The following is a 24,959-nucleotide window of genomic DNA, read 5'->3' as shown; positions in this document are numbered from 1 at the left end:
AAAATCAAATTCTGTAGTTTGAGGCTTTTTTCTCACAGGCTTTAAGCGCATGAGGGCAGTATGGGGTTAATTGTCCCTATTTAGAGCAAAAAAAAAGAAAACATTGTATGTTTAAACGCCAGGCAAAGCTGCAACAGATTAGTTACATATTAATTTAGACTGTTAATGTTTTTTGTTTTTTTTAGAAATTAGGGTAAGGAATGCCGTCCTGGAAAATACGAAAATCAATTTGTGGTTTAAAATTTTTCAGGTCGGTCCAAGAAACCTAAACGCACCAGAACAACCTTAACAAATTAGATGCGAATTGAACTAAGACAGATGTGAAAAGATGCAGTGATTACAGATAAATAACTATCGCCTGCAAAGGAACGATAAGCTGCGTCACAGCATTTAGCCAGAGATCAACTTCACTGACTTCTGGGTCGCATTAATTTACTCCGAGATCACATTTAAAGTATGTAAAATGTTTAGCATTATCGTCAGCTTGCTGTCGGCTTCGGTTAAGCTGCTGTCAAAACAATGATCAGCGCTACGTCACTGATCAGATACTTTAGCTAGCAGCTTGCTGTTAGCAGAGGCTAAAGTGGATCCACAAAATGCAAATAATTGTTTCAGCAAGCGTCAAAGCAGAATTAATGTTCAGCGCATCTGTCCGCGTTTCAGAAGCGTTCCTTAAAAACCGAACCTGCACGTTGCCGATAGTCCGACAACGTAAAGCAAAGTAAAAATTAATTGTCTTCTCGCTTTAGCTAGGGCAAACTGATGCTACTGATGGCTAATGCTAACTTAGCAACATCAAGTTAACAGTTTAAACTTTGAACTTGAAGACCTCCACATACACGTATTAGATTTTATAAGTTGCAATCGTGACATGCATATCTTATCGAAACTTCTTAGGACTGCCTTGCCCACGATTTAACCAAAGTTCAGCCCCCCCACCTCTTGGAGACCCGCTCATCCGAAAGTAGCAATTCGCCGCCGCTACAGTGTAGGCAGCTGCAGCCAGGCCCGCGAGACCAAGAAGAAAAACACTGGGTCACAAACAGATATATGACACCTACGACCCGGCGTTAAAGCACATCTAACGAACTAAAACAATACCGCTACCATTCCGGAAATTAGTCGATAGACCAACGACCATCTACGAGCGCCGAAGCCATTGTTTTCTATTTCAAAATCCAGATATTGTTGAGAGAGCGGCCATCGCGTAACCAACCTGAACGCCTCGCCTGCTCCCCATCAATGCATGTTAATGCAGTCTTCAGTTGCTCACCCGCACTTTCCTCTACACAGACACAAAACAAACAACAAATAAACAGATTATTGAAACTTAAAACATAACTTTGAATTAGATAAAATAACAAAGATTTTGAAAGATAACTTACTGTATAATCAGTTGAATATTTGTAGTGTAAAATTATGCTTGAATCTGCTTGTATCATTTCCAGTTTGAACGGTGACAAATTCGCCCCCTACCGGCCAAGTGGTGAAACAACTCAATAAGAATGAGTGAAGTAAAATAAATCTAAATGGTTTTTTTTTCTTGACTTTTAAAACAAATAATAGATTGTTATAAAACATAAGAGTTGTTTTATTGCAGTATTAATTATGCTACATAAACAGCAAATTTTACAAGACTAATTAGTGTTTTAATAGAATTAACCTGCATTGTCCCATAGTGGGGAAATTAAGGCGTAACAAAAGTAAGACTGCAGTCTATAAGGACAAAATTTACAACGTAAGAGAAATAATATAGTTCATTTATTAAAAATTAAGTATTTAATAGTAATTAAGTATTGATATACATTTTACTGGAGGAACAAATAATCAGTGACACCCAAGATAAAATACATAATCACAAATTAGAAATAACCCCACATTAGCTGATTTATTGCCCCAGTTTTAAATGTTTAAAATAATTTGTATTAAAATTTTTGATAGTATCAGATTCTCCACTACAACTTTATATTAAAAGTAATTCATTTATTCACAACACAGCTAAAAAATTACGATTTTAAGAGAATTTTGGTAATCATCTTGTAATTAATGACAAATTTTATGGCTCCCTTCTAAAGTATACATAATTAATCATTTACTGCAGTAGCGTAAATTCATTTAGAAATATTAAACCTTTACTTTGCGTACATTTATTCAGCTACAGATAAAAAAATAAAATGTTAAAATTTGCTTCAACCAACAGTTCATGTAAAATAAATACAACTGAGCCATTTTTATAATCCATTGTTACAATGAATGTTGTGGATCAGTTTATAGTATCTTAAACAAGGAAATTTACTTAACACCCATATTCAGAAATGTAAGAAAAATAAAAATCTGCATGCCAATTGCTTGTTTAGCATGAACTTGAGCTTTTTTGTAGCAAAAGAATCCAGATGGATTTGATGTAAAATAATAAAAACTGATATTTCACTCATTTTGATATTTTTAAAAAAACAATAATTGCAATATGACAAAAGGAAAACTTTTATTTTTAAAGACTTCAGTGCATTTATTGTTTGCTCAGATAACAATTAGAAACAGCCTGACAGAAACTTATTTCAAATATATATTAAACATTTCCTCGACATTATTGTTTAAAGATTACAATAATGCTAATATATTACCAATGAAATAACAGCAATGCTTTCAGTCCTTTAAAAATGCGGCTCAATATCGCCTAGTAGTGTCCTGCTCACCAGCAACTGTTTAAAAACAATCATTAGGGTTTTTTCAGACCAACATTTGAGAAATGTTTAAAAAACAAACAAACTTGATGCCAACCAGAGACTCATATGACGGATTTTTCTCCATTTTTTAGGTTTTAATCCCGTCAAAAGGAGCAGCAGGTGAAACCAACAGCAAAGCCGGACACAATCAGAGAGTTTGATGGAAGATTTCTGGCTGAAGTTGTGGAAATTGAATGGCAGTAGCAGGAAGAGAAGCTGAGCAAAGCACTGATTCTCCATGTGCTTTAATGCTTTTTCTCCTTCACATGGCTTTCACTTTGATCTGCTTCATCTTCATCTGCTTCTTCTCAATTTTCTTCTGCTCACGCCGCTGCGCTGCTTCCTGCATGAAGAAACGGGAGGAGACCAAAGAATAGCTGAAGTCCAAAACCGAACCAGAACATTCGTGTGGTTTTTTTAAGCTCCGTAATTAAAGCAGAAGTTGGGGCGGGTTTCAGACCTCCAGACGGCGTTGTCTCTCAGGATCCTCTTCGTTCATGATCCTCTCCTTCTCGGCCCTTTTCTTCTCCTCTCTGCGGGTCTGGGCTGCTTCCTGGCGCTGAGCGTGCGTCTGTTTCAGGAAGTTCTCCTCAACGCGAGCCCGGTTTCTGTCCGCTTTCTGCTTTCCCTAAACACACGAGGAGGATTTTAAGACAATGTACCTCCTAAAATATATAATTAGAAGGTTTTCTGTTTTTAAAGGCGAGTTATTATGTTTCCTGGAACAGATTAAGAAAGGCCTATGATCTGTACAAGCAAGTTGACGACATTTCTTGCACAAAATCATTCTTAGAGAATTTATTCTGGTCAGTTGAGAATGAGCTTCTTTTAGGGCCTCCTGTCACTTTAAATCCAAATAAGCTGCCGGCCACGCCCCCCAACTCAATGTTTACACGCACACATAAAAATGGCTGCAAAAAGATTCGCAATTATACAACCGTACAACTTTGAAAAGCAGAAGTGGAGGCTCCTGCACAAGTGGTTTCATTTGTTGTTGACTAAGTCACTGAAGCGTTTCACTCACCTCTCTGTTCAGGCGGAGCTTCTTGACCTTATCGATGCTGTAGATCACCATGTTCATGAGCGGAAGCAGAGAGTCCATGTCTTTGGGAGACGTGCTGCCGAAGCCAGGCACTGCAGAGCGAAACATCCAGAAAAACTCAGCATAACTTTAAGCGTGTAGGACGGCTGGCCGCGCAGATCGATTTCAGCGATTCACTGAATTTTTGGAATTTGGAAAATCTGGATTTTTTCCCCCCTCACTAATGCTCTCATTGGGTTTCCATAGTTACGAGTGATGTCAGCAAGCCCAAGTCGGCCATCTTGTTTTACAAGCTTGTTTTGTTTTACAGCTTCTTTTAATTTTTAATTTGAGGTCAGATAAAATGTAACCGTCAGGCCAAGATTTTTATAGGTTTTTTACAAGAATAAAGTCACAAAATGCTAAAGTCATAATATTACCAGAATAAAGTTGTAAAATTAGAATAATTAAGTAGTAATTTGATAGACTCCAACAAGAAAACAACAAAAAAGTATTTTCAAACATTTTTCTTATTAAAAAAATAACATTTCTTCCATAAATTTGAGACGTTCTGGTAAAATTGCATCTTTATTCTGCTAATATTGTGACTATATCTTTATAATTAAGCTAAAATGTTCGTAGCTTGGCCATAATACTCTGTTGTAAAACTCACAAATGGGATGATTAAAATAAAAGCCACTTTCTGAAAATATTTTCTGTCATTTCTCTTTTTAAGAAGAGAAAGCAAGAAAAAAATTGGAAATCGGACCTGGTATGAAACATTAAACTTATGAGTTTAAGTGACGACAGCAGAAAATCTCCTCACCATTAAATGTAAACAGTAGAGTCTTCTTGGTCTCAGGCAGCTTTAACGGCTGACCCTCCCTGAAAAACAAAACATTCAGCGTCACAACAGCAAAACCAGGTTCTGTTCCAGAAACAAACCAAAACCATAAAATACTCACTCTTGCATAATTTTTGGACCAGAAAACTGATCCGAGAAATGGATCGACTCGATCTTGTCAGCATGGTTGGTGATGTAGTGAACCATCTGAAACGAGAAGCAAGTTATCGATTAATGAGTCAATCTAAAGTTGGTTGATCCAATAAACTGACTAATGATTCATTGATAAGCAGATATTTTCTTAAAATATCCACTTATCCACAGCTTTCAGAACTTGGTCAATATGGAAACCCAAAGGCGTTTTCTCTTGTATCCAGATGGTCAAACACATTTACATAACATAAAGGGCAAAATGTTCACAATATGTTGAATTATAAAAAAGTTTTAAGGTTATTTTGTGTCAGCTCTGACTTAACAGAAAATAAACAGGTTTTCTGACATAATTAGACACTTTTATAAAATATAACAAAACAGGAGCCTCCTAGGTAGCTGAATAGAAAAATAAAAGATGAAGTAAATAATTCTCCATGAACAGAGATGTTCATATTTTAGCACTGTCTGTGCTTTCTCTTGTAGGAATGTGACATATTTGCTTCAGGAAGCGCATTAATGCCAGACATCAAAATCAACCTTTTTTTATTGGCATCATGATTTTTTTCCCCATCATTTACAATTTTTTAATTTTCCTGTAGATAGAATAATTTAAAAAAAGCAACAAAACTCAAACATTTTGGGATTAATGTCAAATGTTTTAGTAGAAAAACTAGGAAATTCTCTGAGCTCCAAAAGTTGAAACAACATTCCTAATACGCTGCTGTAGTTGGGACCGTTCCTCTTTCCTGTTCTCGCATGCCTCCGCCATATTTATTTCTGTATCAACTTGACTCTTCTTAAAGATGACCAGCAGAGGCGCCCCCTGCTGGACGGAGGCTAAACAACAAAACTAAAAGAAGCTCTAAGCGGACGTTATTAGTTAATCGAGTGGAACTAATTTTAACCTATTAATCTACAATTAATCCTAAATTGATTGTTTGCATCCTTCATAGTAATTAGAGGAATCACCTTATTATCCATCACACCATCCGTTACTTCCCCCATCTCACTGAGAATTGCCATGGAGTCTGGAAGCCCATATTTCGCCCCCGACTTTGGCTTGTCGCTGCAGAACTCGCTCTATTAAAAACAAAAAAAACACTATTGTTAATTTAAATATAAAAACGGAGTCAACAGAAAAACAATCACAAAATGATTCACCAAGTCCTGCATCTCCTTCTGCAGCCGAGCCATGGCTCTCTTGGAGCCCACAGCAAAGACGAAAGTGTCCATGTCTTCGTCGTTAAGCGTCACTTTGACTTGCTGCAGAGAAAAACCCAGACAGCACGGCTAAAGCTCTGCGCAGAGGAAGAAAATGTTTCTAGATTTGCTGCAGCAGAAACTCTTACCACTTGGTCAGACGCGGGCCTCATCATCCTGGTCACCGTGTTCAGGAGGTCCTGCCTCTTCAGGAACTAAAACAACCAGCAGCAGGTTCAGAAAACACCGACAGGGGAGGATTTAAATGGCTGTAAGCAAATACCTTGAGTTGAATCAGCATTCCTTCACAGCACACACGGCCGGAGCACCACAGATTATAGATGTGTTCGTTTTCCTGATTCAGCTTCCCAGTGCTCACAGGTTCTTTACTGGTGCCGTCATCGCCTGGAGTACAGATCAATGCCAAGAAATCACTAAATCTATCAAATGAGAAACACATTTTATGTGACTGACCAACAGAAAAAACAGCACATAACTGTGAAGTGGAAGGAAAATTAGATTTTCCAATTTTACAACAGATTCTATTGGATTCAACTTGACCTAGACTTTGACTGGGCCATTCTACCACATGGATATGATTTGGTCTAAATGATCACACTGAAGTGAGGTGGTTAATTTGTTGTTTAGGAGGAAAGTGAACCTACTTTCCAGTATGAATTATAGCAAAACAGATTTATTTTAACTTTCTTTTAAAAAGGATTTCTCGCCACTCTTCAATAAAGAAAAGGTTTGCATAAAACATGGCAATGCAAACTATTGTCAACTGAAGATTTCTTACAAATGAAGTTAAATAAGTATTTTAAAAATGAGCATCAATCAATTTTAGGGCTGAAACGATTAATCAGATTAAGTCTGATTAATCAATTATTGAAATAAACTAATTTAGTAATTATTTCATTGTTACCTTGAATATGCAGCCTAAAAAAAAGACAATTTGCTAAAAGAACAATACATCCGGAGCAGTAATTAAATAAAATCCGTTTAAAATATGCATACATTTTGCATTTAAAAAAAAGAGCTAAAATAATTAAGCCCATAAAATATGTAAGGTAGCTTTACAAAACAAAACACCATTATGAAATGAATAAATAATTAAAAATTAAAACAAATCTTGGAATAAATAAAAAATAAAGAAGGTAATGTATTTTGTAAATATTTATTTATTTTATTTCATGGAATATTTTTTAGTTTTTAAAAAGCAATATTTATTTATATATCAAATTTTTTTTTTAAATCTGAAGAATGTGCCAATGTTTCATTCAATTAATTGTCAAAATAATCAATAGATTAATTGATAACTAAAATAATTGTCAGTTGCAGTCCTTGTAAGTTTGGAAAACTCATGTATAATTTTCCTTGCACATCATATCTATGCATTCCTTTCCATTACATAAAATTAAAACATGACAAAATATGGAACCATTGAAACAGCATGAATGCTCTGGCAAGGCGTTGTGCACCAACAGATCCTGCAGGGAGTTTAATGGACGGACTCACCCACAAGTGCAAAGTTACTCTCCAGAAGTTCCCTGTGGGAGTTGAACCAGGCCTGAGCGAGTCGGCTGTTCTTGTTCTTGCCTATGATGTAGTTCATGATGTAGCACAGCAAACCCGTCACCATCAGGATCTCCATGTAGTAACTCTCCCAGCTGTTCTGCAGGTGTGCAGGAACCTGCAGACACATAACATGCAGATGGATAAATCACACTGCAAATCAACTTCTGACCGTCAGAAATGCATCTAAATCACATCCCAGGATTAATTCAACTAAAATGTAAGGTCTTGGCATCATAAAATACAGCTGAATTAACTCCCAGAAGCTTTAAGCCCGTTTTACCGTGTGGATTATGAGCGGGTCCTTCATGGAGTGGCCCGTCTTCTCCATGTCTCCAATCCCCTCAAACTCCTCCTGGTCGTATTTGCTGTACATATCTTGATCCTTGGAAGAAATTACAATTATATAAATTATGGTATCAATCATAAAAATACCCTTTAAATAAATGTTAAGGTAACGTACTTGCGTGTCGGAGTCCTCAAAACCATCCTGACCATCCTCCAGCTCCACGGTGGCTTCATCTTCGTCGTCGTCGTCTTCAGTCTGTGAGGAAGGTGATGAGACGCGTGGCGGCGGGGCCGTCTCCGCCTCGGCTGTTAAATCATCATTCATGTCCTCAAACTCTGCGAAGTCATTGTCGTCAAAGTCTGCCAGATCCTCGCCGTCCTCAAAGTCGTCGTTGTAACGTCCTCTGGAGGCAGGAAGGGCCAGGAGGAGCAGCAGGGTGGTAACCAGGAGGAAAAACGCACTTCGCATGCTGCAGTCTGAATTAAATATGGGTAAAAACACAAAATAAATGTTCACAAAATGTTGCAGAAAATTACAAACTCATCCCAAAACAAAAGCTTTTACCCATCAGAGAATAGGAAAAACTTCTATTTTAGCTTTGAAAACAAAAGGTGTATAATTTACAAAAGAATCATCCGAATCAGTGTGAGAAATCCTGTATTAATTTAATTTGAAGTGAAAGAAGTTACAACACTGTGCTGCTGCTGGTGAAATGTACCAATCATTACAACATCATGTTCTAGGGTTTATTTTCCTCATATGCAACCGTTTTATTTCAAAATATTAAGTCACAGTGAGTTCAAATTAAACCCAAGTGAAAAAGGTAGAAATGTATGACAGAAACAAGCATTTAGGGATAAGAAAATCTGAATAAAGCCGTAGAAAATAAAGATTTTCTCACAATATGAAAGATTGAAGAAACTCCAATCAAATAATAATGAATGCTACAGTTAAACTAAAATAAGTTTTATTTTTATGAATGTGTATAACTATGAAAGCAGATTGTAGTGGCTGATCTCGTTCTCTGAAGAATCAAAACCAAACACAGAGAAGCAGGATTCAATCTTATGACCCACTAATCTGAAACAAACTTAAAGAAATGGCAAAAATGCTGAAACACTTATTTCTTTAAAATTAAGGCTAAACCCTCATTTGCTTATATTTGCCTTTGATGAACAACAACTAAAGCATCATTAATTTAATTTATATTTATGTCTTTTATTGTTTTTCTTTATCAAACCGATCTAATGTAATGCTATTCTGTTATTTTATGTTAGCATAATGTAGAGAATTGCTTTGTTTCTGAAATAAGCCGAATAAATACTTTCTAGATTAATCGACGAACGTCTACATAACAAATCCCCAAGTGGGAAACATCCCTGACAACTGAAGCTCAGTGGACGATAACGAAGGAAAACTGTTACCATGTTTTGTCACCACACTAATTTTTTCATAAATTAAACTTTTAAATTAACGCGAATAAAAAAAGTAGATATTTAACCGTTTAAGAGCTGACTTATTCGCACAAACTTCCAGTTGGTGTAACAGTTTGTGGCTAAACCTGAACAAGTACTGCTGCATTTAGTGTGTTTACAAGCTTCATTACAAGCTAAAGCGATTAGCTGTCAAACTTTTTGAAATTGTAGAGGAGTTCTAGTTAAAAATGACCAATGACATGTTGATTAAAACCCCAAAGACGCAGTTAACCAAACCCATCCCCCAACTCACACTCACTAATTCTCACTCACTGTTAGCACGTTTACCATTAGCATGCTAACAGGGGCTAACTAACTGTCAAACAACCGAAGACCTGAGAGGAAATCTGTCCATTTTCTCCTTAACGCGGCGGGGAAAAACAACCCCGTTAAGACTAAATGTGTGAACAAGTATCTTACCTGGTTTCTAACAGTGTCAATAAAGGTAAAGCTGGTTATGAATAAGAAATCGGAACTGTCCTTGACGTGATGTTAAACCTAAAGCGGGGGTACTTCCTGTCCACGCAGGAAAAACCCTTTCAAAATAAAACATTTTTTTAACCCGTTATGGACTAGTGATGCTAACATCCAGGGGTCCAAAACTACAAATGTTATTTCCAGTTTTGAGTTTGAATTTTTTTAATGATGTTAAGTATCAAAGAAATGGAAATGTTAGTATTTATCAGTAACACTCTAAAACTTAGAGTTGTAAAAATTTTACATTTTTGTGCACGTTTTCACCTTTGACTTGAAGGATTTACGTTACAATATATTTTATATGTAATAATAAATATATAGTTATCATAATATTTATTTTGTGAAACAAAACACTTTTAGGACAGCACAGAAAATGGATCTTTCACTATTTAGCTGTATTTGTAACACTTGAAAACCAATCGTTATTATTATGTTTGGTTGTATTTTAAACAAAACAGCATTGATGAAAAAGCAACATATTTTGACTCAATTTCAAAGTGTTGTTTGGGGAATAGCAGCATCAATTAAAAAATGAATACATTAAGAATGGTACGCGCAATATAAGGTAATAATCTCTAATTTTATAACTGAATCACGGTCTGTTTTTTAGTAAAAAAGAATAAATTCAGACATTAAATTACAATGTTTATATTATTTACTCCATGTTTATTATTATTGCCAATTACAAAGAAACAGACATTTTCTTTCAATGTAAACCATTTTCTAAATCAATGCATTTAAAAAAAAGTAACATTTAAAGCTCCTCTGTGGCAACCAGAGATTTCCAATGCATATTTTAAAACGGATTTGATTACAGTACAAACTATAATTTGTGATGTAATTAACAATATTTTACAGAGTTATAGAATATTTTAAACAAACCATCCATCCACTCATTGTCCACAACCGCATATGGTTATAAATAAAACTCCTAAATAAGGTAATGTTGCCAGGAACAGTAAACAGTCGCCCTCTTGTGGTCGCAGTAAGAAACTTCAATTGTTTGTGAAGTAGGAATAAACAACGTATACTTCCGGTACAAACCTTCAAGACTCATAAAAAATACATAAATAAAAAAAATGAATAAATAAAAAAAGTAAATACTTAAAAAAAATAAGACAGTAACGTAACTGCCATGATAATTACGTTTTTTTTTTATCAACACGATAAAATGTTCTAAGACAACTTAAAACAAATAAGACATATTTATATAATTTGGGGGTATATTAATACTAAATTCGGGGGTTTTCTTCCGTAAAATGGAGGAAACTTCGGGAATGTAGAGTTTTAAACGCATTGTTGGTGATTTTATTTCGGAAATAACCACCGGAAGTTGATCGCGTTCCTCAAAACCTGACGATTTGATGGCCCCAACGAAAAATGCTACCCTTTGTTAGCAGAAGTGGTGAAAAATCACGCCTTCATTGAGGTTATCTACATCGATCAGTCGTTTTCAGCCGACATCCTTGTATTTATTCTCCTAAGTGAAACTAATTAGTTGTATTTTATTCAAAGGTTAACTTCTCCGACAGTTAGTTAGCAGGTTAGCTGCCCAGACAAGAGCCGCAGCTCGGGAGAGGATGTCTCTTCACGGGAAAAGAAAAGAAATCTACAAATACGAGGCGCCATGGACGGTGTATGCCATGAACTGGAGCGTCCGCCCGGACAAACGCTTTCGGCTGGCTCTGGGGAGCTTTGTGGAGGAATACAACAACAAGGTGCGCAGCGTGTTTTCATTAGCAGCTAGCTTCAGGTTATGCTAACCTCCCTGCGCACTGAGGCTCAAAACATCACTTATATGACTGCGCTATTGTCTTCAATAACACATTTATAGGTGACGTTTTGTCCAGTTGTCGTGTTCTTTTGGGTTTCTGCCGTCTTTACCAGCTTATCTGTGTTTCTTTTAGGTCCAGCTGGTTGGTTTGGAGGAAGAGAGCTCAGAGTTTGTCTGCAGGAACACCTTTGATCATCCTTACCCCACCACCAAGATCATGTGGATCCCAGACACCAAAGGGGTTTACCCAGACCTGCTGGCCACCAGCGGGGACTACCTGCGCATATGGAGGGTAAGATGAACCTTTATAAAGTCCATACAAATCAGAGGAGTGCGGATATTTTCCAGCAATATATACATTTGGAGAAATGTTTGTCTTTACAGACTTTACTACCTGCATTTTTCTATTACAGCGGAGTATTAGTGCCATTTTATAGTCAAATTACAATATACTTTAATTTCACAAAAGGAAATTATACGTAAAAAACACATATGGAAAACATCAGAAATTTTGAGGTTAATCTCAGAAATTTTCTAGAAAGTAAATCCAAATATTGAGGTTTATCTCATATTTTTGAGAAAAAACACAGACCCTAATCAGTTTGAAAAGTCAAAAAATGTGCTAGAGAAAAATTTAAAAATTTGAGGTCAAGTTCAGAAATTTTCTAGACAAAAAAACATGGCAATGTCTGACATTCAAAAGTCAAATTTGCTGGAAAAAAACATGAGAAACTTTTAGATTAACCTCAGAAATCTTCTAAAAAGTGTCTTGGAAATTTCTGAGTTTGAAAAGTCAAAAGAAAATTGCTACAAAAAATTTTTAAACATGGAGATTTATCTCATACATTTTAGAAAAAAAACTTGAACATTTCTGAGTTTGAAAAGTCAAAAAGTATGATGGAGAAAAATTACAAATTTCTAGGTTAATTTCTGAAATTTTCAACAAAAAAAACGTTGAAATTTCAGAGTTTGAAAAATAAAGAAAAACTGAGAAATTTTTAGATTAATATCAGAAATTTTTGAGAACTTTCTGTCTGATCCCAGTCAGTTGTGGCCAAAGTCTGGCCACCCCGGATTTAAATCGTTCTGGATCGTGTTGCAGGTCAGTGACACAGAAACACGCCTCGAATGTCTGCTGAACAACAACAAGAACTCGGACTTCTGCGCTCCGCTCACCTCCTTTGACTGGAACGAAGTTGATCCCAATCTGCTCGGTAGGAAATAAAATGAAGAAAACTCCTTTAGTTTTCATCTCATCTTTTATTGGCTTTAAATGATTTCTTTTGTGTGTTTCAGGAACATCCAGCATCGACACCACCTGCACCATCTGGGGCTTGGAGACCGGTCAGGTTTTGGGACGAGTCAACCTGGTTTCCGGACATGTGAAGACTCAGCTGATCGCTCACGACAAAGAGGTCTGGAGTTTATTTTATTTCATTTCTTCTCCATTTGACCCGAATTTAGTTTTTTGTTGTTGATCTTTAAAGTTGTTTTTATCAACAGGCTTCAGGTTCATTTTAATTCTATTTTCCAAGGCAACAGGGATTTATCTGGACTCTTTCCAATGACGTCGAGCTTCGAAGTCTAGTTTGTGTTTCAACAAAATAATATAGATAAGGAGGACATTTTTTCATGTAGGGCTGAAATGACTAATTGGATTAGTCGTGATTAATCGATTATTGAAATAATCAACTAATTCAGTAATTGATTTATTGTGAAAAAAAAAAAAAAAAAAACCCGTCATTTTCTGTTCCAAAAATTTAATATATTAAAGGCAGGCTAAATTACAGCGAACATTTAACAAAAAGTTATCAACTTAAAACTTATTAGAATCATGATTTAAATTCAGAGCATAAATTTAAATCTAAGTGTTGAGGGACGTTGTGTGTTTTCAGGTTTACGACATCGCGTTCAGCCGCGCGGGCGGAGGCAGAGACATGTTCGCCTCGGTGGGCGCCGACGGATCCGTCCGCATGTTTGACCTCCGACATCTAGAGCACAGCACCATCATCTACGAAGACCCCCAGCACCACCCGCTGCTCCGCCTCTGCTGGAACAAGCAGGACCCCAACTACCTGGCCACCATGGCCATGGATGGCATGGAGGTTGGGTTGCATTATTAATGTCTCCTCATGCAAATAGCTTTTCTATGGACTTAAAGTTCTATTACAGTATTTTACCCACAGAACTATTACTTGTTTTTAGGTAACTGTATTGCTGCCACTGTGTGTCACAGCAATTATAGCCCCACAAACACAATTAATGCTTTTTGAAAAAACATAAAAGTGCGATTTGTATTGCTAAACTGCATATTTTAACTTTTATTTTCAAATGTATTGAACAAATAGTGGTGAAGTTAGTAAAACTATCAATCCTGACATTAAGGACGGTTTTGGGGGCGTTTAAACATCATTAATTGCGATTTATTGTGACAACGATAAATGAAAATTCTTATTCATCACAATAAAAGCCCAACCCTTTTAGTTTCTAGAGCAAATATTTTAATACACTTTAAAAAGGACAAAACTAACTTGCAACTAACTTTTTAGCGATAAATAGCAGCTTGTTTTAAGTAAATAATTCCTTAATATTGATGAAAAAGTTCTAGTTGCATAACAATAATTTATTTTTCAATCAACATATGAAAAGTTCAGCCCTTCCTGCTCGACTCAACATCAATACAGTGCAGGTCTAATCTATCGATTAATTTCTGGATTAACACATTGCTAACTGGATAGCCAACGGTACTTAAGTATTTTCCATAATTTGAAGTTAAAACCATTCTACTTGTGGAGTTTTGGGTAGAACATATTTAAAAAGGGTTTTTTTTAATCCTAAATATAAAATGTGTATATATTTTAGACAGTTTTACCATAATAATAACTCTGGGAATAATGTTTTTAGGGCCAGTTTACTCCAGCTAATCCATTACTAAATTAGTTGACCAATATTTAGTAATCGCTTCAGCCTATATAGTCATACAAGAAACTGCACATTCATTTACATTTCTGTTGCTTCTTGCTAGAAGTTTGCCTATGTGAGTATATTGTTCAGTATTTATGAAAAGCTGCCGTAAATAAAAAGTTTTTAATTCATATTCCTGTTCTCCAGGTTGTGATCCTGGACGTTCGCGTGCCGTGTACCCCCGTGGCTCGGCTCAACAACCATCGCGCCTGCGTCAACGGCATCGCCTGGGCGCCTCACTCCTCGTGTCACATCTGCACTGCAGGTGAGTTTGGAAGTTAAATGCTGTTGGGTAAATATCAAAGGTGACCAACTACACAAAATTCACATTTTGCATGGTTTTTGAAATCTCATTTGGGCCTATACTTCTTCTAAATACAACCAAAGCACTTTAAAAAGAAAAAACCTGTTGTTTTTTGGCAAAAGAAAAAGAAAGAAGAATACCTTTGTTAGTTAACCAGAGAAGAAATTGACATAATTTCCAAAAAACCTCTGGAATGTAACGTAACCTAAGCTGAGCTCCAGCATGTTTAATCAGCTGTAAAACAGTTTACAATGGTAAACTGTATTTTCTATTTAATTAGATTATGTTTGAGAAATATTAATTTTTTTTGGTTATTTGAAGCATTTAACCTGAAAAATGGAGGAAGTTAAAGGGGGAAGTACTTTTTTACAGCACAAAGTCTGAATATATTCTATTGTTAAAGTGGATCTGTTGTGCAAAGTTCAGGTTTTGCACATTTTGATGCTTCCATTTGGCAGCCCGAGTGAAGTCCCACCCGTTATTGCTTTATGTGCTTCGTAATGGCTGCTGGAAAAGACAAATATTTTGTTTTTGACTTACCATACAGAAACCACTGGCTGAATTTCGGTTTTTTGTGCAGGAGGCTCCACTTCTGCTTTTTCAAGATGTACGGTTGTATAATTGTGCATTTTGCAGCCATTTTCCCATGCGAGTGTAAACGCTGAATTTGGGGGGCGTGGCCAGCAGCAGCTCATTTGGATTTAAAGAGACAAGACACCATAAATCAGCTCATCGTGAACTGTGCAAACAGAAATCTCATCATCTAAGAATGATTTTGTGCAAAAAATGTTTTGCATCGCCCATAAACCAATCCTAACCTTTCAAAGGAAGCATGACGGATCACATTAAATATCCTGATGTTTTTCCTTCCTTTCTCAGCCGACGACCATCAGGCTCTGATCTGGGACATCCAGCAGATGCCGCGTGCCATTGAAGACCCCATCCTGGCCTACACCGCCGAAGGCGAGATCAACAACGTTCAGTGGGCGTCCACACAGCCGGACTGGATCGCCATCTGCTACAACAACTGCCTGGAGATCCTGCGCGTCTAAAGCCGTAGAAAACGAGCGCCCCGCGTTCCACTTTTGGACTTTTCAGTAGCTCTTGTCCTCCAGCTTTCAGGACGAAGAGTGAACTTTCTCTGAAGTTGGTTTACATTTATCTGCTCTTCTAATAAACATGTGTAAGCTCTTATTTATTTTTGCTCAGCAGCTGTAGGAAGTGTCGATGTTTCCTTGAGGTTTTTTAAAAAAATACTTCTCAGCCAGCTGTGAGACGATTCAGAGCATTTAGATCTCATGCATTTCATCAGTTTTTTTTTTAGTTGGAGGTTGATATAACCTGCTGTAGGTGGCAGAACACTGCAAAAATATAAAATTACCAAGTATTTTTTATCTATTTTTTTGTGCAAATATCTTAGTACACTTTAAAAAAAAAAAGGCAAAACTAACTTTTGAGAAAGATAAGTTTGTTTTAAGTTAACAATTCCTTAATATGAATAAAAAATTACTAGTTCAAGTGAGAGATTTTCATTTTTAACATGGGAAAAATGAACAATTAAACTAGTACTTTTTAAAAATATTAAATTATTGACTTAAAATAAATTCCTATCTTGTATTAAAGTTATTTTTAATTAAGATATTTCCACAAAAAACAACAAAAATCCTTGGTAATATTTTGTTTTTGCAGTGAAAATATGTAGGATTAACTCGTAGCCTTCTTGTGGATGCATACCATGTAATTGGTCAATAAAGCATCTGTACGATATATACTAGTCTCGTTTACCTAATGTGGGAGTTGAAGGTGTTCCTCTGTGCTGCAGCTGACATTTAAAGTCTACCAGAGCAACGGTGGCTCCCTAAATATCCTCTTTCTTCTTATTTGTTGAGGGTTCATTGTTTGAAACGTTGCATTTTTCCCTCAGTTTGAGTGAAGTTTGAAATGAGTTGACGCAGCTTTCTGCTTCTCTTATTTTGTCGTCTTCAGTCCTGTCCTTGTAGCATGCCATTGCAAGACAAAATGTACATAAATATAAATATATCAAACTTAAGATGTTGGTAAGCCAAGTGTTCATGTTGTAGTGTTTTTTCATAAAGTTTAATATTGAATTTGCTCTAATAAATTGTAATCTCCCCCATGACTTAAAAACCAACTTTTAGCCGTTTTATTTACCTATTGTGTTTACCTTTTTATGTACCTAATAAGTTTAATTCAAAAACATTAAATTTTGTTGTGGAAGGACTATTTAACCTCATATTTTATCCAGGGGTGATCAAAGTGTGGCCTGAGGGCCATTTGTGGCTCTTAAATTGTTTTGTTTTTTGTGTGGCCCCAACCGCCAATTTATTAAAATGTGTATTTTTCATCAGTAGGATTAAAAATATTAAGTAAAAATATATTTTTACAACCAAACTTTTATGAGTAGAACCACATTGATCCAGATATTTTTCTGAAAAGATGACTTTGCTTTATCCAAATTAGCTTGTATGTAATTTATTAAACTTGGTGAAATATAACAAGTTTATATCACTTAGGGTTGATTTGCCAATGGACCTTACCACAGGGTCCGCCTTTCATTGGCTAATGCCATTTTACATCACAGCGCAGCTATCACGTGCGTTACCATTTCACAAACTCATGCTAATGTACAGTGTGGACTGCCAGACCGACAGAAAGTTTTTGCGTCAGGACTTGGGGGGGGGGGGAGAAGGTTCTCCGTCAGTGGGGTATCTGTACAGGCGATGTCAGGTATCCTGATCGTGTCTGTGGAACTAAAATTCACAGATTTCCAAAATCTGAAAAGGAAAGCCTTGCTTGGATCAAAGCTTGTGCACGGCCGCATTTGCAGCTCAACCGTCTGTGGGATCAATAAGAACAAAGGAGTGTCTGCTGGCGTAAGTATTATTGCTTTGCTTTCTTTGTGTTTAGTGAATGAAAAAAATAAAGTCACTAATAAACACATCCATTATGAAAACCTTTTAGCCAAGTACAGCATAATGGCAGTACCGATACAACTTCTACATCCTGAAGCCTGTCTGTTACAGCCTTACGGTAGCTGAACAGATCAATATGCAACGTGTACCGTATCTGACATACATTAAAGATTTTATTTAACCTGAAAAGGCTTTTTACTAAACTGTAATCTTGTTAGCCATAGAGACTATAAGTACGGTGCGTCTAGGACACGCTTCCGCTTTAATGCGCGGCAACGCCCTGTACCCGCTTTCCAGAGTTAACGTCAAAACATATTCGATGCCTCAAAACTCGAGGATATATCAAGAGAACCTCTTTTTGGGGTGTATGCCTAAATATGTCGTTCTGGGGATGGTCCACCATGAGGCCTTCACGGGACGGAGAGATCTCTCGCCGTTCAACTTTAAACACATGGACGCAGAATACTTGGCGCTATGCCAGGAGGGCAGACAGATCCCTGCCAAAGCTTTCCAGCCCCAATTCAACCGCGACATTTCTGTCAGAGAATTTTATAGCATATATACGGCAACGGGTCGTCATTTAAAAGATCTTTCTCTACCGATTGATTGGTCAGAATTCAACCGCGGCTATGCCTTGTTTTTATTCGGCTTGACCCCTACGGAAGACACAGATGCTCTGTCACCCGTTTCTAACGGTAACTTAAGGCTGGAAATCCGGTTCAGAGAGCCATTACCGCACACGACGACCCTGATAGTGTATGCATGCTATGATTCGATTTTGGAGATCAATTCGAGACGACAGGTTTTAGTAGATTATTACTAAATTATGAATAATCACCAGCTCGAGAGCCTGTTGCATCATTATTTAGGAGAACGGTTTCAGGGAGTCTGGGCGTCCGATCAGCTGCCTTTTCTCGAGCGTAATTACGCAGGACCGGCCTATTTGATTGTAAACACACACCCCTCAGATATGCCTGGAGAGCACTGGCTAGCTATCACCTTGGAAGGAAACGTCGCCTCTTTTTTCGACTCCTACGGCATCCCTCCACAATCTGAAATTTATCCCTCGAGTATTTTAACGTTTTTAAAAGAGAGATCGTCAGAAATAACGTATCATGACAAACAACTACAAGATGTCATGTCCGTGATGTGCGGGCAGCACTGTGTATTTTACTTGTGCAAAAGAGCTCGCGGTTTATCGCTACAACAAGTACTTCATTTGTACAGCGACGATGTGATAAAAAACGATGCCATGGTTTCAAATTTCGTAAAAAAATATCAGCGTTGCGTAAAAAACCGCAAGTATTGTTCTTTTAACCAGGGCACGTGCTCCATGCAGATGTTTAAAGATTGTTACAAATTGTAATTTTGCCGAATGTTATTATTTGTGAAATTTTTTTTGCAGTGTAATTCTGACGAATGTCATTATTTGTGTAATTTTTTCATTGTAATTTTGCAAAGACGAAACAAATGTACGCGAGAAAATGAATTCAATAAACCGCTTTTTATTTAAAAAATCTGTCTTTTTCTGTGAAAAAACAAACAACAAAAATATAGTCTTATGGGGAAAAATCAACCCATTTTGAAGGTCTTTTACGCTCCCTTTTTCCGCTAGCGATTTCGCTGTAACCGTCAAATGACGGTGAAAGGATGATTTTCTTTTTTTCTTTTTTGGAAGAAGGGGTATATCCTTTAAATGACGGAGAAAGTATAATATTCTTCTTCTTCTTTTTTTTCTCTTCTTCACCTCCTGTCTTGAAACGCAGGTATTCTTCACGCGCATGCGGGTTATTAACTGAAGAAACCGGGATATTCAACTCGTGCACAGCATGAAGGAAAGAATCCCAGCCTGCAGGCATGGACCCTCTTTTTTGTCTTTTAAAAGGCGATAAAAGGGACTTTAATAAATCGACCAAATGAGACCCTTCGGTCACTCGCCCCTCGTGAACAAATTCCCCTCTGCGCGTCCACCCGTTATTACTCTTGGACAGTTTTTTTAATATGTATTCAGCGTTTTTTCGATCTCTGCCAGAAAACACGTTCACCGCGTCCTTAGCCGTTTCATCCAATTCGTTTTCATCTTCAAAATTAGAATCATCTTTGGGGGAGCTGCGTTCAGTCTCGGCGCCGTTCTGCAGATTGAGAGTTAACTTAGGTTCTTCTAATTCACCCTGCCTGGTTAGAGTCAGATATCTCTGTATAGCAAGGCATCATATTTTTTAATTTTTTCGTATGAAGTTAACCCCGTTTCATCCAAAACCGCTCTCATTTTAGAATCCAAATCATCTTCAGCCGTTTGTCTGATAGAAGGCTCCGGCTGATTCAGACGTTTGAACTGCTGCGGCGAGATGAGATACATCTTTTGAGCCATTTTATTTCGTGATAATCCCTTCCACTAAGTTTCCGATTAAGGGAGCCAGCACAGCTAAAATAGGCAGAATGAAACCTCCTCGCTGGTTCTTAAGAGCGGCCTGTTTACGTTTTAAACCCGTTCGTTTGTCAGCCAGCAGCCTGATGATCTTCTTCTGTTTTTCCAGTTTCCGGTGTTGAGAAGGTGAAAGTTTTAAGTTCCCTTTTAAAATATTGAGGCATAACTCGCACAAAGTTTTTAGAAAATCAGGCGAGCAATGACTGAGGATGTCTTTTCTCTTCTGAGGCGTAGAATTATACAAAGCCCTGAGCAGGGGAGCGTTCCTTTTTATTCTCGCAGACATGATTTACTTTGTTTTAGGCACGTAAATGACTGGCCACTCTTTGGGGAGGATGCCCGACCTGATCCGAAAATGTTCTGGACAGGTAGGAGTAAGGTCGAGAATTAAATACCCGTGCGGCTCTTTTGTAGCGTCTTCAAAACTGTCTAAAAAACGAGCCTTTGCTGATGGGAAGATTTGACGGGCTAGAATATTTATTTGCAATCTGTCTCTCGGGTTCTTAAACAATACCATATAATTACTGTTCAGACTGATAGTACGGCTGTACTTTCCCTGATGAAACAGGTTCTGCGTCAACAGTAGGACGCTCCAATTTCTGTGATGCCTGTATTCTGTGAATAATTTGACCACTTCAGGATGCTCCGAGGCTTGAAAAATGACATCGTCAAGGATTATTAAAATTCTTTTATTTGATGGAAACAAGTCTTCATCTTCAAAAGAGTCAGGTAAACCTTTGATGAACTTGATGTCTTTATTCATTTTTTGCAATCCGGTGTACATAGGTTGGAAAGAGTCATATATCCATACATCATATCAGGCACATGGGTCATCACATGACTACAATTCGTCAACATTTTCTGCACAAAATAAGTTTTTCCACAGCCGCTCTGTCCGACGATGAGACATGAAAAAGGCATTTTAAATCGATGATCAAATAACGTTTCTTGTACATGACCTGAATGCATCATTTTTATACCCGTAATAGTAGAAAATATCAAATAACAAGAGAAAATAGAAAAAAGCTTAAAATTATTTTACTCCCCTCTGTAAATTTAGGATGAACAATTTAGTATCCAAACGGTAAGGTTGTCCCGTCAGGAAAATGTCTGCGTTTGTCATAAATGACTCGTAACCTTTTCAAGAATGCAGCATTTTTTAAGGTGAACCCTCTTTTATCACGCCAGAACCGTCGCAGGCGGAAGGAATTCTGAAGGGTCGTCTAAGTTCAAGGTTATTGAAACGTTTGCGTTCAAGCAGCGGTGACGGGGGTCTGAACCGTCTAACTCGTTATGGAGGTGGTTAGATGCGAGTTCGCTTCCGATATTTCCACCCTGCTGAAAAGAAGCGGTGGCGTGAGGGGATTTGACAGAAGCAGCACAGGGGGAAGGAGGGGGAAGAGGGGGGTCTGCATCACCGGTAGGGAGAGAAGATTTCGCAGCAGTTGCATGAGGGGGAGGAGGAGGGGGGTCTGCGCCAGCAGGAGGGTCTGCAGCACCGGGTGAATGTTGCAAAAGTTTATACAGAAAAAGAGAGTAAAAAAACGTCCTGAGAATTCATTTAACAAAGAATAACACACTGAGAAGCTATTCGATAAACAGTTATTAGACACCCCTGAGAAGTCATTCAACAGTAAGAAAAACACTCCTGAGAAAAACAGTAAGAAAAAACACTCCTGATAAATCGTTTAACATCGTTTAACGTGTAAGTAACATGATTTGACTCGCTTCAAGTAAGACAGAAGCATATGTCTTGTTCACCCGCTCCAAGCGTTGTCTTTCTAGGATTTTCTCCTTCTTGGTCAGCCCGTGCCCGTGGACTTCATCTTCGTTCATAAGCTTCAGGGCGGCTAGAGACAAAAAAATGTTTTAAGATACAATTTCTAATAGATTTTCTTTAAATATATATAAATAATACAAATACCTGAAATCAATTCAATCGCGACGGTCGCTCCGTTTCGCACTGTTAAAAAAATTAGACTTTGTCTTAAAATAGGTCCCGGATCTAAATAAAACATGAAAAAAAAAGAAACAAACTGACCTTTAATTCGGTCCCGTATAATCGCTTGAACAGGGTCTGCTGCCTGGCGCTTCCTTGTACCCCCGGTTAGCACTTTGTCATCCTGCTCTCTCACCGTGTCCGTGTCAAGAAGGCTGACTACTGGTTCCGGTTCCGGTTCAAAAACGCCTTCACAATAATGGAAAAATAACGGTTAGAACATTTTTTGTTTTATTCCTCCTTATGTGAAACTATTTATTTTTAACTTACCGGCGCCCGGCTTATTGCGCAGCGGCTCGTTTGTAGGTTTGCTCGAGAGAAGTCGGGATTTAGTCAGAGAAAGCCTATTCTTCTGAGTAAAAAGTCGATCCCCCTGTGCACCTGTAAAAAAAAAAACAAAAAAAAAAACGCTGTAATTAATTTTCTGTCATGTAATGATGGTTAAAAAGGCGTTAAAATACTCACCGTAGACCGATCGTGGCGTCACGCACCTCTCCATGTCTTGTGAAGCCGGGTCTGGAGGAAAAAAAAAAGAGCGCGGGGTGAGAAGAGAAGAGAAGAGAAGAGAAGAGAAGAGAAGAGAAGAGAGAGAGAGAGAGAGAGAGAGAGAGAGAGGTCTCCCCACCCCCAGCTCGTATGAGGTGGATTTGGGAAGAAAGGGAATCCAAACCTGTGTCGCAGAGATAACGTGAGACTCCAGAAAAGTTGGCCAGAAAACATTTGGTTTTCATCAGCACTCCATCACAGTTGCCACGTGTTTTTGTATAGCTGACAATTGGAGAGAGAGAGAGAGAGAGAGAGAGAGAGAGAGAGAGAGAGAGAGAGAGAGAGAGAGAGAGATCGCTGTAACTTACCTCCTAAAAGTTCGTTGTACTGGGATTCGGTGAGTACAGCCATTGTGAAATAAAAAAAAACGTTGCAAGTTTGCGGATCGGGACAGATCTCTAAAATGACCAGTATTGTCCAGCTTTGCGCAAAAATGCTTCAGGATCCCGCCCCTATTCCTGACAGGAAAATGATCTAATGTAGTGAAAAGGTGCCGGAATGTCTAGAACTGGTTATCGTTAGAACCTTGGGAATGAATAGACTCTTTTGTCCGAAAACAGAGTGATGGTACAAACACCTGTTGGCGAAGAAGCTAAAGTGTCTGGAACTAATTTGAAGAAAACAGTCAGTAATATCCGTCTGTTTAAACACCTCTTGCAGAATCTGTGAGACTTTTGTCCATTCCAGACGATCCAAGCCGCATCCAATTCGGAAGGAAATAAAACAATGCGTTCAATTATTCAAATAGAGAAAAATTAAGGGTATTTATCCGTAGAAGTTTTTCTACAAACCGTGGCATTGCTATTCTTTTCACATTATTTTCAACGCAGTGAGATTTCATGTCTTCCAGACTCTGTCTGAGATCGTTATATGACGGTTTCTGGCTTGCTTTTTCCTTGGTAATCTGATAGAATTACCAAAAATGAAAAAAAAAAAACAATGAGTCAATTTTGTACCTGTGCGGTATAGTTGGCCGCTGCTTATTTACCAGATAGTATATGAAACGTTGACCCTGTATAAGGACCGCACACGGTCCCACTAGCTTTTCTGTTAAAATAAAAAAATCAGGATATGGTCTAGCTATTGAAAAAATACATTTAAATAAAACCCAATAACTCACTCTGCTCTTTTAATTCTGACGTGCGGCCAAAATTATTTTTGAATAATACAGCGATMCCCTTCCCCATTCGCAAATCTCGACTAACACASTGCGCTAACGATTCGTGATTTGAAGCGGTGARCAGATCACCAATAACRTAATTTATTCTACACATCTTTGAAACTTTCTGATATTTGGAGAGGATAACATAGGTTGCAGCCCGCAGTCGGCATTTATTTAGAAAGAAACCAACGACACCCCTTACATCTGCTGCTGTCCATAACCTCAAACACCTGTTTCTCTAGACCACCCACGCTAACTTTTACTAAACTGTAATCGTGTTAGCCACGCTAGTACCGAGTACCGTGTACAAGTCCTAGGCACATTCGAACCCTCAAAGCCATGAATGTCCGACTTACCCAGCCTTACAAGAACAATAGGCATCAGTGATCTTGTCCACAGCCAGGGGCGGATCTACTGGGGTGGCATGGGGTGGCAGTTGCCACCCCAAATGAGAGCCTTGCCGCCCCTGTTGCCACCCCAAATAGTTATGGGAAATCGGACAACACAATGTAACCTGACACCTACTGCTGAGTAGCGGGAAGTGCGAGAGAAGGACAGAGCGCGAGGCAGCAGCATTGGTGAATATATTACTGGACTGGACATTACCTGACTTATCGTGCGCCACACCTGCGCCATTGCTGGCCATTGAGTCAACATTATGGGTGGTCAGGAAAATACCACAGTCACGCAAAGAATCTGAAAAATGGACGCAATATTTAGCGGTTAATTCAACCCTATGAATTGGATAACAAGGGCTTCAGATTTAACAGGTGAGTAAAAGGTTTTAACTTAAAGACAACATTGAACAAGTGAGCAATGGGTCATTTATGCTAGCCTAACTGTTGCTAACCTTCTATTGACTTTGATAACCTTAACATGTGCTGCGCAGTTCGGTGTGTTTTGGTTACCTTAGCACTAAATCAGGTCACATCAGTAGAGCGGCTGTTTAAATCAGCTAATCAACCACCGCGGTAGTCGGGTGAAAACTTATTAATAATGACAATATAGACATCAAACCTGACGGAATAATGTAACAGACTGAATGTTATGTTTTGGTGTTTTTGCTTCTTTTTTGTGTGGGAAATTTTT

The 24,959-nt window shown here is 37.9% G+C and overlaps 4 protein-coding genes across 7 annotated transcripts in view; 1 reads left to right on the top strand and 3 right to left on the bottom strand.

Annotated features, from left to right (window-relative positions):
- The window catches only part of setd1a (SET domain containing 1A, histone lysine methyltransferase), a 33,051-nt gene extending 31,788 nt beyond the window's left edge, over positions 1-1,263 (bottom strand). The window contains exon 1 of one of the 3 annotated variants that reach the window (XM_008416326.2): positions 1,217-1,263. The gene's annotated coding sequence lies outside the window, so the exon portion shown is untranslated. The other 2 variants (XM_008416323.2, XM_008416324.2) reach the window with 2 other exon arrangements.
- Positions 1,264-2,468: 1,205 nt separating this feature from the next.
- On the bottom strand, positions 2,469-9,806 carry ccdc47 (coiled-coil domain containing 47). Its single transcript, XM_008416322.2, has 13 exons — positions 9,704-9,806; positions 7,983-8,284; positions 7,803-7,904; positions 7,463-7,637; positions 6,228-6,349; positions 6,094-6,159; positions 5,906-6,007; positions 5,714-5,824; positions 4,713-4,798; positions 4,574-4,632; positions 3,751-3,860; positions 3,187-3,354; positions 2,469-3,069 (listed from the first exon to the last, which is right to left on the bottom strand). The coding sequence occupies exons 2-13, from the start codon at positions 8,274-8,276 to the stop codon at positions 2,989-2,991; spliced, it is 1,476 nt and encodes a 491-aa protein (XP_008414544.1). The 5' UTR covers positions 8,277-8,284; positions 9,704-9,806; the 3' UTR covers positions 2,469-2,988.
- Positions 9,807-11,081: 1,275 nt separating this feature from the next.
- Positions 11,082-15,996, top strand: dcaf7 (ddb1 and cul4 associated factor 7). Its single transcript, XM_008416320.2, has 7 exons — positions 11,082-11,478; positions 11,668-11,826; positions 12,637-12,748; positions 12,831-12,949; positions 13,430-13,639; positions 14,646-14,763; positions 15,682-15,996. Exons 1-7 carry the CDS (start codon positions 11,341-11,343, stop codon positions 15,852-15,854), a joined length of 1,029 nt encoding a protein of 342 aa, XP_008414542.1. The 5' UTR covers positions 11,082-11,340; the 3' UTR covers positions 15,855-15,996.
- Positions 15,997-20,836: 4,840 nt separating this feature from the next.
- The window catches only part of LOC103468927 (uncharacterized), a 15,000-nt gene continuing 10,877 nt past the window's right edge, over positions 20,837-24,959 (bottom strand). Inside the window, exons 1-7 of one of the 2 annotated variants that reach the window (XM_008416318.1) lie at positions 23,286-23,454; positions 23,017-23,166; positions 22,628-22,678; positions 22,433-22,543; positions 22,205-22,351; positions 22,088-22,126; positions 20,837-22,013 (exon numbers count right to left, since the gene is read on the bottom strand). In XM_008416318.1, coding sequence (XP_008414540.1) covers positions 21,862-22,013; positions 22,088-22,126; positions 22,205-22,351; positions 22,433-22,543; positions 22,628-22,678; positions 23,017-23,059 — 543 coding nt within the window. In that variant the 5' untranslated portion in view covers positions 23,060-23,166; positions 23,286-23,454 and the 3' untranslated portion in view covers positions 20,837-21,861. Of the gene's footprint in view, positions 22,014-22,087; positions 22,127-22,204; positions 22,352-22,432; positions 22,544-22,627; positions 22,679-23,016; positions 23,167-23,285; positions 23,455-24,959 lie in introns of those variants that run through there. The other variant, XM_008416319.2, reaches the window with a different exon arrangement.

The sequence above is a fragment of the Poecilia reticulata genome, linkage group LG8 (assembly GCF_000633615.1).
Source record: "Poecilia reticulata strain Guanapo linkage group LG8, Guppy_female_1.0+MT, whole genome shotgun sequence".
NCBI classification, from domain to species: Eukaryota; Metazoa; Chordata; class Actinopteri; order Cyprinodontiformes; family Poeciliidae; genus Poecilia; species Poecilia reticulata.
The sequence above is the reverse complement of the archived record's forward strand: the minus strand, read 5'-3'. Positions and strand labels throughout refer to the sequence as shown.